This window comes from Physella acuta, unplaced genomic scaffold (genome assembly GCF_028476545.2).
Source record: "Physella acuta isolate Inbredline_101_S28 unplaced genomic scaffold, ASM2847654v3 ptg000244l, whole genome shotgun sequence".
NCBI classification, from domain to species: Eukaryota; Metazoa; Mollusca; class Gastropoda; family Physidae; genus Physella; species Physella acuta.
The window spans coordinates 76,083-93,534 of record NW_026731763.1 but is presented as its reverse complement, the minus strand read 5'-3'; the positions used below and the strand labels follow the sequence as shown (position 1 = coordinate 93,534).

Here is a 17,452-nt window from a genome sequence, read left to right as displayed (position 1 = left end):
TTAGGTACCCATCAGAGCTAGGTGGACTCAGGGACGTTCTGTTGACTTGTACCCGGATTCGAACTCGAGACTTTCGGGTATTAAAGTCAAAGAAAAGGCAGTCTACAACCAGATAGGAACTGGTGGCTTTCGGGTTAGCAGACGCCAGCTCTACCATTCGACTACGCCGTCCACTCCTTTTTGTATTTGTTTATTCCTGTAAAAAGTCTTTTAAAATTTAAACTAAAAAAAATATTCGTACTTTGGCTATGTATTCAGATCGATGTTTAACTATTTTTAAAAATTTGCCATCAGTTCACATTTTATGTTTTCGACCTGTTTCCTCGTTCAAAGGGTTTATAAAAAAATGTGTGGCATTTAAGTTAAGACCACCCAATTTCTAGTCCACCGCACTGCTTATAACTTGGTGATCTGGGGAGATAACTCGATGGGCGTGTCCAAACAAAAGGTCAGATTTGTGGCCGGGTCATACCGTTCTGCCGAATCAGAAGGGCTGGAATTTTAAAACTAACCAGTAATGTCCAAATAACATGTGCATTTTTAATTTTTAAAAATTGTTTAAAAAAAAATTTAATTCGTATTCTTTTTTACAACAAGCTAGTATTTTAGTATTTTAAAGTTTATTCTTTTAAAAAATTGTCAATTGGGAGATGCTTTAATTTTATTTATAATCTGTAACGATAACGAATTGATTTTCTTTTCAAAATACCTAGTTACTAATAAATTAGGAAAATAAAGCGGGAGTGACCTCCCCTAAACTTCCTCGTATATTCTTAGATAATACTAATAAGGATGGCTACTCTAGTGCAGTTGCGATATAGACATTTAAAAAAAAACAACTTTCAAATACTTAAATTTTTAAAATAAAATAGAACCTCGTAGAAAAAATAATTGCGCACCAAAGGAACAGCAAATAATGTGTGTATAATAGTTCGGAGCATTAGTACCTTAAAAAGGTCACATTTCAAATACAAAACATTAAGTTACTCATCACTAACCCCAGCCACACACAACACACTTCATCATACACAACGACCACACACCACAACCACACACCACAACCACAAACCACAACCACATACCCCAACCAAACACCACAACTACCTATGCAACCACAAACCGAAACGGCATACTGCAAAGACAAAATCCAATCGCAGACCACAAACACATTTATACACAATAACCACCCACACACTAATTACCACAACCACACACCACCACCATATAGTTTTAGACACGCCGTACATCTACAGTCTTTCAAAGCTGCCTAATGTCTCGTCCCCCCCCCCTTCTTTTTTCACATTCCTTCCTTTTCTCACCCCCTCCCTCAATGTCTACCTCTTTCTTTCCCTCCTTCTCTCTCTCATTTTTCCATCGCTCATATCTATTCCTCACTCATTGTCCTCCTTCCTTTCTCATTTTCTCCATATTTCTCCCTCCATCCTTCCCACACCCTCCCTCTATTACCCGAAACTCAACCCACTTATCCAAAAACCCGATACACTAATATAGATTAAAAAGACGTTCTCAAAAATACACTGTTGCCATGACAACATTCACTCATAATGACGTAACATTCACGTTTCAAAACTTTAGACTCCTAGTTTTAAAGAAACAAAATTTCCCAACAAAATAAAAAGAAAAAACAGCGGCAATAACTCTAACTGCATTTACAGTATCAACACGTTCGTATTTGCCCTTGTTATCATCCTCCCTCATCGCCCCCCTCCCCCTTTCCCCCGACCCCAGTCACAAATCAATACTTCAGCCTCTGTAGCTTTATTTGATAAGGGTAGAATTTCGGTGGATGGGGGTGGGGGGGTAGCTTCTTTAGGACTGCACACATAGGGTTTAGATGTGTGTGGAGTGGTGGGTAGAGAGACGAGGTGGGCGGGGTGTGAGTGGGAGAGTGGGGGGTGGGGGGAGTTCAACATTCCAACACTGTAATGTTTGAGTATGTTTGTGTGAAGCTGTAGAGGGGGGGGGAATAACTGGAACTTTTCCGGTTGATGGTACCAGAGAGACTTTGTTTAGTGACCGTTGTTTGTTGGAGAGTACTTTGAATTTTTTTTTCAACTGTAGACGCTTGATGTTAGGGTTAGGATTAGGATTATGTGTTAGGGTTAGGTTTAGGTGTTAGATTTTAGGGTTAGGGTTAGGTCTAGCCTGACTTTGTTATACGGGTTAGGGCTCTCTGTCCTGGTAGATGGTTAATGTTAAGGTTCTGTTGTGATTAATGAATGGTTAGGGTTAGTTAATCCTATTACTGTTAATGCTCAGTCGTGGATAAAGGTTTTATGGATAAAGATTATTGTGAATATGGTGTAATTGTTACATTGAAAGCGACCTATTGATAAAGTTCCCTTTTCGAACCTGACGGTCAACTGGGCAAGTGAAGTAGAATCCACTTGTTTCTGTGACTTTGGTTAGTTATGTGCCCAGCCGCCTTTAATTTCCCTATCGTGAGTTAGGTACTTATCAAAGCTGGGTAAACTCAAGGAAATTCTACTGACTTGAACCCGGATTAAAACTGGAGACTTTTGCGTACAAGTCTAGCGCTCTAACGCTAGGCCACACCATCCCGTGACCTAGGGATAGGCAATGGTGTAAACATCGAAATTAAACCGCGGGTTGGGTCCACTATAGCTTGGTGGAGTTGGGAAAAGTAAATGCAGAATGCTGAACACAATATTCCTTCATCGGCCGAGCACAGAGGAACAGATTAACTCTAATTCTTCTGCTCCATGAACCGCCAAGCATAAAAAGTATTATACCTATTTTTAGAAAATATCCTAGAATCCATGAATCTCTATAAAAGGCAATCAGGCGATCAGACTTGGTACGCTATAACGGAAAAGAACATAAATCTCTCTTTATTTATATTTTGTTTCTGATATGAAGGAAATAAAGCTCAGTTTTAAGATGTTACCAACATGAGCGAACCTCGTCAGCAAGGAAAGGGAGAGAAGCAAGCTCGAGATGTAGAAAATTGATAAGCAACATGACCGATGTGGACTCCTAATAGGGGGGGGGGAGTATTTTTGTAGATGGGTGAACAGCAGTAAAGGGCGGGGAGGTTGGGGAAGAAACAAGAATAAATACACTGTATCAAGGGGAGAGTAATCTTTACTAAGGGAAATAACTAGCTGGTATAAAGGGAAATAACTCGTCCAGTGGCGGAGGAAGGAAATTAAAATGTGAACGCGCTTGAAATTAGGTCACGTGAGGGAAACAGATGATTTAAATTGTAAAAACAATATTTTGTAAAACAAATTTAACTTTTATTTATTGTAAAAACTTTCCATTAATTGTTAATTTATTTTATTTACTTTTTGTTAAACTTTGCAAAACGGCATTATATTATATTATAAACATATTTCAGAATGCAATTTTATTTACTGCAACAACAAACTATGCACATGTAATAAACACTCTTTTTTCGCCAACAGTACAACTATAACTAACTTCAAAAAAAAAAAAAACTATCTTCATATAACTAACTTCATGGTATAAGTATAACCTAAGAAAATAATTCATAATTTACAAACAAAGACAGAGTTGTATCCCATACGGGGCATTAATATTAATAACAGAAAATGGTTTTAGCTTTAGAGTAGTTTAGAGTAAGGCAGCTGGGCATGGGCATAATGCTGAGCACAGTATCTTTTTGTATGCCAAGGTCATTAAAACAGATGAACACTACTTTATCTGACCCTTGTATAATGGTCACGAACGGGATTTTAAAAAGCTGAGTCGAATTTTTTGTTACACATTTTATGTTTTCTAATTTTTCAGATAAAATATTTTTTAACTAACGCTATACTCGATAGATAACATCGGAAATTGACAACAGCACACAATTTAATGGTAACTAAGGGACAGCATCACACAACTTAACCCTAACCTTAATCAAGGGACATAACCGTCTCGCCATACGAAACACCGCGATCAGATTCTCTCCCTTCTATCTTTAGTGCTGACGTCACCCAAGCATTGGAAGGTTTCTTGAATTCACCCAAGTCGCATAATCTCTTGTCCGTCTCGAATATTTATAACCCTCGGTCAAGATGAATATTTTTTCATACAATGATTTTGCCGTGGTCCGCGACAAAACCTTTGCCGCGGTCCTCAGCAAAGGTTTTGCCGTGGTCCGCAGCAAAGGTTTTGCCGTGGTCCGCAGCAAACTAAGGTTTGCCGTTGTTCGCATCGAAGGTTTGTCGTGGTCCGCTGTTAAGGTTATGCTGTTATCAGCAGCCAAGGTTTTGCCGTGGTCCGCATACAAGGTTTTTGCGTTATGTTATTCAAAGGTTTTGTTGTGGCCCGCATGCCGTGGTCCGTAGCAAATGTTTTGCCGTGGTCCGAAGCAAATGTATTGTTGTGGTCCGCAGCAAACGTTTTCTTACCGTGGTCCGCAGCAAATGCCCTAACGAGGTCATCACCACGCAGACTTGCAGATGACATCCCGGCATGCTCTTCTGGGAAATCGCCCGCACGGCACGAGAATAATTTTACAACGTAAAAATCGTCTTAGCCATCACCAGGACATTCCCCTGACACCCCCCCCCCCCACCTCACCCACCACTGTCCGATGTATATTTATTTCAGATATATGGACAAACCCTCCTTTAACCCCCACCCTCTCTCAATGCATTTTTAATCTGAAATTAAGAGAAACTCTAATTTCAACTTTAAGACAGTCCTCGAAATTATATATTTCGATATCATACATTATCCCCCCCCCCTGTTAACCATTCCTCCCTTTTGGTTGATTACCCCCCCCCCCCCCAACACACACACATACACATCTCCACCCCACCCCACCCACCCCGCACCATTATTTGTCTCAGACAAACAGCACCACCCATGAATCATTAAAGAACACGGCGAGATATCCCTGCACTACGATTTATTTTAGCATACCACTCACCTGGGGGATTAATCTAACTGCTGAAGCCGTGAGTTGACCGGATCCGGCTCTTCATTTTATCACCGATATGAATATTTGAATATGGTTCGGTCTCATCAAGATACAGTACTGCAATATATTTATAATAGAATATACGAATTTAAAAGAGTCTGTCTGGGAAAAAAAATGGTCACATAATCCCCGCCTCTAAGCCGAGTCAGAGCGGTAGATTTATGTGGGCGGGGTCAGTGTTGGTGTGCTACACTCATTGAACAGGTGCCTGTTTCTGTGACCTCGGTATAAGAAGGGATGGTGCGGTCAGCACAGTACCCGTACTTTCCTAGGTAAGTCAGGTACCCATTAGAGCTGGTTTGACTCAGAGTCTAACTACATTCTAAATAAACTTTCTCGTAAGCTGTTATAACATTATAAGTCAACTCCCCATAAATAGCTATAACCTTCTGAATCATCTTTCCCATGCATACAGATCTATAACATTTGCAATTAACTTCCGTATTTTCAGTTATAACATTCTGCATATACCTTCTAGTACGCTTCATTAATTTTCTGAATTACTTTTTCCAACTCCCAACAAGAGATCAGACCACCAGACCACTAGACCAGACCACAACTAGTTAACTAGAACTAACCATAGCAGCATCTACCAGAGTTTCTTTCAGACATCTCTTCGGTGGGGGGGGGGGCACCATGGAATTTATATAGAAAATATATACTTTTAACAGTGTCCGCCCCCCCCCCCCCCCACGAAAATTTTAGTTCCCCCCCCCCCGAAAATTTCAAATGCCCCCCCCCCCCTCCTGAGAAAAAAAGTCTGGAAGAAACACTGTACCTGTTAGCCCAACGACCGAAATATCATCCATCCGATTTCAGCCTACTGATAGTGATAGCAATCGAGGTAAATAAAAAACATTGCCCTTAATGGGGTAATAACCAGCATGACACGGCTGGGAATCAGGGGTTGGGGGATGTGTTGGGGGGGGGGGGAGTGTTAGAAATTGGGGAAGGGGTGTTAGGATTGGGCGTGGGGGCTCATATCATCACGGTTATATTCAACCCTTCATACATCGCAGATTCTTTTACAAAACTTAATTTCCTCTGCGACGAACAAAAAAAATGTCATGGAAAATAAAATTTCGAATGAAACTTTATGCGTTCCCTACACTTCAATTTCCGGTCTTTGAAGTGACGTCACTTCCGATCCCGAGGTTTCAAAACACAAATGTCAATGTGAAATTACTGGTGTCGGGTCAGCGGCGTCCGCCAATAAAAAAAAGCTCTCATTTAATGGGTGGTTATCTAGGGGCATTTTGTAAAGTGTTATTTCTCTATCATCAAATATGTGGTTATCTAATGGCATTTTGTAAGGTGTTATTTCTATCGTCAAATGTATGATTATCTAGGGGCATTTTGTAAGGTGTTATTTCCCTATCATCAAATGTGTGATTATCTAATGGCATTTTGTAAGATGTTATTCTCTATCAAGAAATGTGTGATTATTTAATGACACTTTAAGGATTATTTCTCTATCATCAAGTGTGTGATTATCTAGGGCAGGGGTCTCCAAACTACGGCCCTCGGAGATCTTTTTGTCCGCGAAAAAAAAAGTTTGTTGGAGGTGGCTGAGGTAAAATTCAAAACAAATTGAAAATGTAGCATTGAGTGCAAATAACATTGAAGTAAATGTGGCCAGTTGCCCAGCAAATGACCTCCTTAAACTAAAGACAAGTTCAAATAAGGGCGGGTGGGTTTTATAAGTATTTTGCCCAAGGAAGACTTTTCTAATATTAAAACTTTTGCCTCAAAGTACCTTTCAAATTTTGGAACAACATACAAACTTTATTAAGAATGAAGTAGGCCTACGTGAAAAAAAATGTGAGAACAAACTTGGACCTCGAGTGTGTTGTCGGTCCCCGAAAGTGTTTCTTTCAGACTTTTTTCTCGGGTGGGGGGACACTTGAAATTTGCATATATATATATATATATATATATATATATATATATATATATATATATATATATATATATAAATTCTGGCCCCCGGACGTATATTTGATAGCTAATGCGGCCCTCGGGCTGAAAAGTTTGGAGACCCCTGATCTAGGGGCATTTTGTAAGGTGTTATTCTCTATCATCAAATGTGTGATTATCTAATGGCATTTATAAGGTGTTATTTCTATCGTCAAATGTGTGATTATCTAGGGGCATTTTGTGAGGTGTTATTTCCCTATCATCAAATGTGTGATTATCTAATGGCAGTTATAAGGTGTTATTTCTATCGTCAAATGTGTGATTATCTAGGGGCATTTTGTGAGGTGTTATTTCCCTATCATCAAATGTGTGATTATCTAATGGCATTTTGTAAGATGTTATTCTCTATCAAGAAATGTGTGATTATTTAATGACACTTTAAGGATTATTTCTCTATCATCAAGTGTGTGATTATCTAGGGGCATTTTGTAAGGTGTTATTCTCTATCATCAAATGTGTGATTATCTAATGGCATTTTGTAAGGTGTTATGTCGGTATCATCAAATGTGTGATTATCTAATGGCATTTATAAGGTGTTATTTCTATCGTCAAATGTGTGATTATCTAGGGGCATTTATAAGGTGTTATTCTCTATCATCAAATGTGTGATTATTTAAGGGCATTTTAAGGGTTATTTCTGTATCATCAAATGTGTTAATATCTACGGGCATTTTGTAACATGTCATTCTCTATCAATAAATGTGTGATTATTTTGTAAAGTATTATTTCTGTATCATCGAATGTGTGATTATCTTAGGGCATTTTGTAACGTTTCAGTTATATTATCATCTGTGATTATCTTAAGGCGTACAGCCCAGCGTTTGATTAATCCGCCTTGCCTCATTTAGAATGTAAGACAAAAGACCGACATCCAAAAGACCGACATCCAAAAGACCGACATCCAAAAGACCGACATCCAAAAGACCGACATCCAAAAGACCGACATCCAAAAGACCGACATCCAAAAGACCGACATCCAAAAGACCGACATCCAAAAGACCGACATCCAAAAGACCGACATCCAAAAGACCGACATCCAAAAGACCGACATCCAAAAGACCGACATCCAAAAGACCGACATCCAAAAGACCGACATCCAAAAGACCGACATCCAAAAGACCGACATCCAAAAGACCGACATCCAAAAGACCGACATCCAAAAGACCGACATCCAAAAGACCGACATCCAAAAGACCGACATCCAAAAGACCGACATCCAAAAGACCGACATCCAAAAGACCGACATCCAAAAGACCGACATCCAAAAGACCGACATCCAAAAGACCGACATCCAAAAGACCGACATCAAAAAGACCGACATCCAATAGACCGACATCCAATAGACCGATAGTAATGAACACAGGAAAAGTTTGATATAATGTTTAACCATTAATTGCTAGAAAGACCCAAAGGTCACCGTTATTCCATGTTTAACCATTAATTTGTGTCCATTTTGTCCCAAGCCATCGATCTATGGCCACAGTTCGCGCACCGATCGAACGGGTTTAATGGCGGTTAATTGCTCGGGTTTTATGTGATCTGGTGGTTTCGTGGTCTCGTGTACTGATGGTCTAGGGGTCTGGTGGTCTGTCTGGTGGTCTGGTGGTCTAGTAGTCTGGTGGTCTGGTCTAGTAGTCTGGTGGTCTGGTGGTCTGATGGTCTGGTGGTCTCGTGTACTGATGGTCTGGTGGTCTGCTCTGGTGGTCTGCTCTGGTGGTCTGGTCTGGTGGTCTGGTCTGGTGGTCTGGTGTACTGATGGTCTGGTGGTCTGGTCTGGTGGTCTGCTCTGGTGGTCTGGTGTACTGATGGTCTGGTGGTCTGCTCTGGTGGTCTGCTCTGGTGGTCTGGTCTGGTGGTCTGGTCTGGTGGTCTGGTGTACTTATGGTCTGGTGGTCTGGTCTGGTGGTCTGCTCTGGTGGTCTGGTGTACTGATGGTCTGGTGGTCTGCTCTGGTGGTCTGGTGTACTGATGGTCTGGTGGTCTGGTCTGGTGGTCTGGTCTGGTGGTCTGGTGTACTGATGGTCTGGTCTGGTGGTCTGGTCTGGTGGTCTAGTGGTATAGTAGTCTGGTGGTCTGGTGGTATAGTAGTCTGGTGGTCTGGTCTGGTGGTCTAGTGGTATAGTAGTCTGGTGGTCTGGTCTGGTGGTCTAGTGGTATAGTAGTCTGGTGGTCTGGTCTGGTGGTCTAGTGGTATAGTAGTCTGGTGGTCTGGTCTGGTGGTCTAGTGGTATAGTAGTCTGGTGGTCTGGTCTGGTGGTCTAGTGGTATAGTAGTCTGGTGGTCTGGTCTGGTGGTCTAGTGGTATAGTAGCCTGGTAGTCTCGTGTACTGATGGTCTATGGTTTGGTGGTCTAGTGGTCTGGGGGTCTGGTCTGGTGGGCCACTCACAAATAGTAATGCTTCTTTCATAAAACGAAATTCCGAAACAACCTGAATCTGAAAAGGTACGCTAAAATCGTTCATTAACATCACCGCAATAATTAGTCAAATATCCAGTGCTAATTAGTACGTGTTTTATGACAGTATTTACCTCAATATGTATTACGCTAAGTACTCAAATATCGTTTTCTGAATAATCTTCCCTCAGTGATCGACTATTTATCTTTAGAAGAGCGTATAAATCTTGTTAACATAAATAGACGTGTGTTCATCAATTTTTTATTGCCTTGCAAATCTAGACTTTTCTTAAGGGTATTTGTGCGGTAAATCTTCTCTTTTGGCAATTAGACATTCCTGGCATACTTTTCTATTTAAACGGGTATTTGGTCTGAAAGTATTTGTTTCGGAAAATATTGAGCGCCCTTTCCCCATATAGTAGTAGCCGCAGCATATTAGTACATCATGCTTGGGCTTTTTAGAAGAGCTCCTGATGTTAGTGTTACTCTCTCAGTGGTGTCAATGTTATCAAGATTGTTTACAAGAAGATATTCACCTTTCAAGACTTTCTACCAAAAAGGAAGAAATCTTTAAATCTTTGAGACTTTCTTCCAGAAGAACTAATCCTTTAAAGACTTTCTCAAAAACGTTTAAGACTTTCTCGTAGAAGAACTTTTCACTTCAAGACTTTTGCATAGAATATTTCTCTCCTATTTTCTGCCAGAATTTATCCTGATACCAAGATTTTCTCTTGTAATAAACTCATCCCTTCAAGACTTCCTGTCTTTCCCTGGCCAACATTAACATCTCCCCCCCCCCTCACCTGAATCCTAGACCACGTGACATATCAGCTGAGGTATCTCTGAGATAAGAAAAAATCTCATCCACCTATCCAAGAAGATTAAATGAGGGGCAGCTTGTGTAAGCTCAAGTGATATAACTCACCTAGAGGTTGAACCGAGAAAGCACACTTGTGTTTATACATAGCTTGAACCAAACAAAAATGGTGTAAAAAGCCGCACCCTTTACAGGTTGTTGAACTAGGGATGTGAGACTAAAAATAGATTCAGTTTGAGAGGATTGTCTTCGTTTGACGTATACAATACTAGATCAGGGGAAGGTGTGAATGTGGCGGTTGGTGTGGGTGTAGGTGTGGATGTACGTGTGGGTGTAGGTGTAGAGAAAAGTGTGGAAGTAGCTGTGAAAGTAGGTGTGGGTGTAGGCGTGAGTGTGTGTGTGTGGGCGTGGGAGTAGGCGTGAGTGTGGGTGTAGGTGTAGTTGTGAGCGTAGGCGTGAGTTTGAGTGTAGGTGTAGTTTGGGATTAGGATTAGCCTTATAATTATTATTTTTACGTTCATGTGTGCACGACTCATCCGGTTGATTAGTACCACTACTTCAGGTATATATTTATCCTTCAATGAAATATTAATAACCAAAATTAAAATTATACATTCTTACATTATCGTTGGAAATAAAAGAATATTGAATAAATATTATCAGTTTGAAAAAGATAACTGATTTAGAAGTGGATCATCTGTTATTTAACCGTTTCGATAACAAACCAACAGCCATTGTGACCTAAGTAAATGTAAGTAAAATTATTCTATTATAGTTACTTCCCATGTAAATGTTAAATGTCACAAATGGAGACAACCTAAACTTTGGCTCCCAAAAACACTAAGAAATACAGAAAAATTCAAGTTTCAAATTAAAAAGATAAAGATCCTGGTTTTTTTATATAATAATCATTGAATTAAAACATAATTTTGTAAGAAACTGTATAATTTGTATACGTTTTTTCTTATTCTATAAAAATTCAATTGACTCTGATTTTTATGAAAAAGCCTTATCTTTTTACAGTTATTTAATTATAAATATAAAATTTGATAATTTAAAGTGCTTGTACCCTTGGAACATGAAATTTTTTTTGGGTTCTCTTCGCAATGTGTAAATCTGTCGCCTCTTACTGCTAAAGATTTTCAGAAGCCTAATATTTTCAAAGCAACACCAACAGTGGGGTTGCGCCCACTTAACTCATTCCTCCGGCGAAGGCTTATGTTACAATACAAGCAGCTTAATGTAAACCATGGCCCCATCCATTTCATGAACAACAGTCACCTTAGACCTGTCTAAGGATGGCTGTCCGGGTCTTTTCAACGCCAACACGATGCAAGTCACTATCAAAAGCAGAGGTCTATCTAACCTTGGAGGCCACGTCACTAGGCAGCTGATTAGCCAAAAACCTATTCTTTTACTCCATTACGGAAGAGTCGATACATGGTTTTTCAGCTCCAATGCCTTCGATGTTACCATGATACACAAGACTACGAAGACCTACGGACCGTACTCTCTGGTTCGTAGTTAACGACAAGAATAGAACGACGGAACCTTAAGATGGGCCCCGCCTACAATTGACAATGACACTCACATCAAGGCACTAAAAACATTCAGTATAAAAGAACCCCCAATACAAACCATCCCACTAACAACCGCAGAATAACCATATACCCAGGAAAATCAGCAGACATTCCACACTATATTAAATTAAGCTACAAAGACAAAACAACTGACATTCTAATATAGCTTTGAAGGTTGTGAAACATACACGTTTTTTTTTAATACTACAACTAGGTCGGGTGTCACTCGGTGCGGTCCGCACCCCCCGCTCCCGCCTCGCGACGCCTCTGGGTCTTTAAACTGATTTTCGCGATTTATCAAATGTGATGCAAAACAGAAAATGTTAGTAAATTTTTTAGTCATGTTTTCTTCATTAACTAACTTGAAATGCTTCTATTACATTATGCACACACTTAATACCTGATGTAGTTTATGAAGATAATCTAAATGTACCAAGCTGTTGTAACCAGTAGCGGGGGGGGGGGGACATATGTCCCCGGGCGCCGATCTTAGGGGGCGCCAAAATGGGTTGGAAAAATAAATTGAAAGCTCGAGGGGGGTGTAAATCGAAAGTTTGAGGGGGGGGGGGTGGGGGTGGAAATCATAAATCTTGAGGGCGGGGGTGCAAAACGAAAGTTTGAGGGAGGTGCAAATCAAGATCTTGAGGGGGGTGCAAATCGAAAAGTTTGTCCCCGGCGCAGGGAAGGGTCGCTACGCCTCTGGTTGTAACAAAGCTATTTCCCAACAGAAAAATGTCGAAATTTAAAGGTCAGCATGCCCTCTTCTGTACCACTCCTCTCTCTCTCTCTCTCTCTCTTTCTCTCTCTCTCTCTTTCTCTCTCTCTCCTCTTCTTTTCCCATCTAAAATAACAAACGTTTAAAATCCCATTTTTTAAACTTTCCGAATCCCATGTTATCAACAAAATGCTCTTTTCATCTTTGTTTTTCGCATTAAATTTTAAAACAATGATCCATTACCCGCAATGAAGCTACTTCCCTTATTTTAAAAAAAAATTCTTTGTGCATTACATTAATGGAAGCCAATATAATCCTCTATTTTGACAACCAACGCATTCATGTTTCACCCAGGCATACCGCAAAAGCGCAGCTTTCAGTAAGTAACAAAGAAATGACTTGAATTATTTATTTTCTCATCCCCCCCCCCCTTCCACGGGGCCATTTTTAATTTATTAGTTAGTAATTCCCTTCTAAGCTGACCATTATATAAGTAAGAGCATTGATATCTACATTATTAACGGCCCCCAAACAACAACATCAATTTATCGACCATCTGTTTGTTTTGTCACATCAACCGTACAACTTCATCACATTTGATTTCTTGATGTAATTATGTGGGCTTGACTGGAGTTTGTCGATTTGACTGCATTGATTGATACCGATTTGACTGAATCATACCAACTTGACTGAATGATACCGACTTGACTGAATGATACCGACTTGACTGAATGATAAATATTTGACTGAATGAAACTAACTTGACTGAATGATACCGACTTGACTGAATGATAACGACTTGACTGAATGATACCGACTTGACTGAATGATACCGACTTGACTGAATGATACCGACTTGACTGAATGATACCGACTTGACTGAATGATAACGACTTGACTGAATGATACCGACTTGACTGAATGATACCGACTTGACTGAATGATACCGACTTGACTGAATGATACCGACTTGACTGAATGATACCGACTTGACTGAATGATACCGACTTGACTGAATGATACCGACTTGACTGAATGATACCGACTTGACTGAATGATACCGACTTGACTGAATGATACCGACTTGACTGAATGATACCGACTTGACTGAATGATACCGACTTGACTGAATGATACCGACTTGACTGAATGATACCGACTTGACTGAATGATACCGACTTGACTGAATGATACCGACTTGACTGAATGATACCGACTTGACTGAATGATACCGACTTGACTGAATGATACCGACTTGACTTAATGATACCGACTTGACTGAATGATACCGACTTGACTGAGTGATACCGACTTGACTGAATCATACCGACTTGACTGAATCATACCGACTTGACTGAATCATACCGACTTGACTAGGTTGTACCGACTTGACTGAATGATACCGACTTGACTAAATGATACCGACTTGACTGAATGATACCGACTTGACTGAATGATACCGACTTGACTGAGTGATACCGACTTGACTGAGTGATACCGACTTGACTGGGATTTATCAATGTGATGAGCTAAAAAGTCAGATTTTTACACTCAACATATAATGGTTAAATGGGACGGTGTGGTCAAATAATAGAGCGTTTGAATGTTAGCCCGAAGGCATCGAGTTAGGATCTTTATTTACACATGTAACTTAACAACGTCCATGAGTCCACCAGCTCTGACTTAGCTTGGGGGAAAGTAAAGGTGGCTGGGCATATTGCTGACCACATTATCCCTTTATATGCCGAGGTCAAGAAACATGAACTCTAAATCATCTGCCCAATAGATTGCTATGTCTAAAGAGGAACTTTACTAATACTGAATGCTGAACCGTTGATTATCTGAGTTTGTCTGTTGTTATTGTGTTTGTTTGCTTTGTGTGTTTGTTGTGTTGTTCTTTTTTTGTTTATATATTTTTTTTAATTGGGTAATTGACGGACGTCAGTAGGACAGTATCGTACCGAAACTTGTGTTTTACCCGTAGCGTTTTTAGTGTATGTGTTCAGATTAAGGTTAGGGTCAGGTCTAGGTCTGTGGTTAGTGTAGGTTAGGGCTAGCGACACAAGCAAAACTGCTGTGGTACTAACTTTTCGACTTTTTTTTTTTTTACAAGAGCTGTTTCCTCGCAGAGAGCCATCAGTGATTGTCTTGTAAAAATACTTATGTTGAATGAATCCTTTAACTTTGAATTAATTATTATTAATAAATGGTTACTTCCCATTATGTCTTCAAAATTACCAAAAGGAAACAACCAATAATTATACTATTAAAATTCGTAAATACTGAGAAATTCAATCATTTCAAAACAATTAGAAATTTTTATTTATTGTTTTTTATTAATAAATTTAATGTTAATGTTTGTAATATGTAATGTGTGTCTATATTTCAATATTAATTTTTATTTTCTAATTATTTTTTTACTCTTACGTTGAAAAAACAAAGCCTCAGCTTTATATTTTTTAAACGGTACAGATCAAATATCACTTTTCTGATAAATTAAAGAAGAACCCTAATATTTTGTATTTCTTTAAAAAAAACATTTCTTTAAAAAGTCGTAAATTTGTTTAAAAAGATCGTTTCTAAGCAAATCGTGTGCTAATGTTACCGAAAAGGTGATAACTATTGAATTCCAAGAGAATAAGCAACTTAGAAAAAAAAACAAGGTAATTAAAAAGTCTAGTGACAATTTTAGCGCAATTTCCTTGTTATCTAAAAATAGCTCTGTCGTAGCGTAAATCAAGAGCAGGGTTAGTAAAACCATTGGTTAAAATACATGTTTTATTTACAATAGAGTTACATGACTAAAAACCATTGCGCGCCTAGCTACCGAACGTGATGTCGCAGCCATTGAACGTGATGGCGCAGCTATTGAACGTGATGACGCGTGTGGTGTGGTTGGATAAAAATGCCTACTAATTCGGTCCAAATTTTAATTAATTCAAACAAATTTTTTGTGACCGAACGAAAGGATATTTTTGAAAACTTTCTTCGGCAATATTGTTCTAAATTATGGCAGGAAGCGATTGGTACACGTTTCAAGTCGCTAAGTGGTCTGGTTGCCGAGATATGGGCCAAAAACAGCATTTTTTCGAGGTTTTTTAGCTTTTCCGGGAAATCCATGAAAGAAACCCGGAATTTTTATGGCCTATGTTCATCCTCGTAACTCGTTTAACATAATTGCTTTTGGAACTAGTCCTCGATATTGCTTCGTTGAGGAGGAGATACGACTTAAAGCTGCGGACACACATCCATCCATCCATTCATTCATTCATTCATACATCCAGAAATGACGAGTTAATAAACGCAATTCTCCAGAATGGAAATTGCGCTAAAAAAGAAAATAGCGCACCCTCTTACTCACGCAATTCTATAATAAAAAAAATTTAAGATTTTGTGTCAGAAAGAAGCATTACTGCGGTAAATCTGTACCAGTCCTCACAAGCCGATGATGAAAACGGTAAACCTAAAGCGGGCATGGCAAGGCAGAATGTCGCTGTAAACTACACGTCTAAGCCAATTTTAAAAAAGTCATAGAATTGTAATAAAACCGTTTAGTAAAGCCCATTTCCCTTTGTTCCACACTTCAATTCTACTTTCCACTAATCTTATTGACACTGGGCCACTAATCTAAATCACAGTGGACCACTAAATGACACAAGACCACTAATCTAAATGACACGGGACCACAATAACACGGGACCAGTAATCTAAATGACACGGGAACTCTAATCTAAATGACACGGAAACGCTAATCTAAATGACACTGGAACGCTAATCTAAATGACACGGGAACGCTAATCTAAATGACACGGGACCTCTACTCCAAATGACACGGGACCACTAATCTAAATGACACGGGACCACTAATCTAAATGACACGGGACCACCAATCTAAATGACTCAGGACCACTAATCTAAATGACACGGGGCCACTAATCTAAATGACACAGGACCACAATGACAAGGGACCACTAATCTAAATGACATGGGGCCGCTAATCTAAATGACACTGGGCCACTAATCTAAATGACACGGGACCACTAATCTAAATGACACGGGGCAGCTAATCTAAACGTCGCTAACATCGCGGTATAGTCTCTACACAGAGCAACCACTCGAAAGAATTCCACCCTGCCCCATGGGCTGTAATCCTGTTACTGGTCAGTGGAAGGTCAAGCGTTGTAAAATCGTGATCGTTATTTTTTTTCTCTGAACTTCACTCCGAGGAAGCGGAAACTTTAATGTGTACATCTTTACGTTATTAGCTGGTACAGTGACTTCGGAATATATTTTTATGTGAACGATGACGCATGGGTTAAGGAACTTGTTTTACTTTATTCTTTTAAACAATGTGGGTTATTTGGTTATTGGATGTGGGTTGCGTACGGATACTATCCAAGAGAGGGGGGGGCGGAGTGATGTCCAAATAAAATATAATTCGATCTAGTAATAAGAATGTCTTGTTGTTTATTTTTAGTTAATTTAATAACTTATTCACGAGAAGTTTTTCGCATTAGATCACACGAGATGGGTGTGACACTACATTGCTTAAAGTTGTTTAATACAAATAAGATTCGGGGGTGGGGGGGACACTTTAGGGTATGGTACCGGCTGTTAGTCGAGTGACGCCACTGGGAGGGGTGTGATACTTTAGGGTATGGTACCGGCTGTTAGTCGACCTAGTGACGCCACTGGGAGGGGGGTGACACTTTAGGGTATGGTACCGGCTGTTAGTCGAGTGACGCCACTGGGAGGGGGGTGATACTTTAGGGTATGGTACCGGCTGTTAGTCGACCTAGTGACGCCAATGGGAGGGGGTGATACTTTAGGGTATGGTACCGGTTGTTAGTCGACCTAGTGACGCCACTGGGAGGGGGGTGATACTTTAGGGTATGGTACCGGTTGTTAGTCGAGTGACGCCACTGGGAGGGGGTGACACTTTAGGGTATGGTACCGGTTGTTAGTCGACCTAGTGACGCCACTGGGAGGG

The 17,452-nt window shown here is 39.9% G+C and overlaps 2 protein-coding genes across 2 annotated transcripts in view; both read left to right on the top strand.

Annotated features, from left to right (window-relative positions):
• The window catches only part of LOC131938455 (protein unc-93 homolog A), a gene marked incomplete at its 3' end in the record, with an annotated part of 75,660 nt that overhangs the window by 15,178 nt on the left and 43,030 nt on the right, over positions 1-17,452 (top strand). The window lies entirely within an intron of this gene.
• On the top strand, positions 4,068-8,283 carry LOC131938456 (cation channel sperm-associated protein 2-like). The gene is made up of 2 exons (XM_059296488.1): positions 4,068-4,259; positions 7,804-8,283. Exons 1-2 carry the CDS (start codon positions 4,068-4,070, stop codon positions 8,281-8,283), a joined length of 672 nt encoding a protein of 223 aa, XP_059152471.1.

Excerpts from the sequence above, each read along its gene's own strand:
- LOC131938456 (XM_059296488.1), top strand. The coding sequence starts at position 4,068 with ATGAATATTTTTTCATACAATGATTTTGCCGTGGTCCGCGACAAAACC. Across the intron at positions 4,260-7,803 it reads TGCTGTTATCAGCAGCCAAG|AATGTAAGACAAAAGACCGA; the intron begins GTTTTGCCGTGG and ends TGCCTCATTTAG.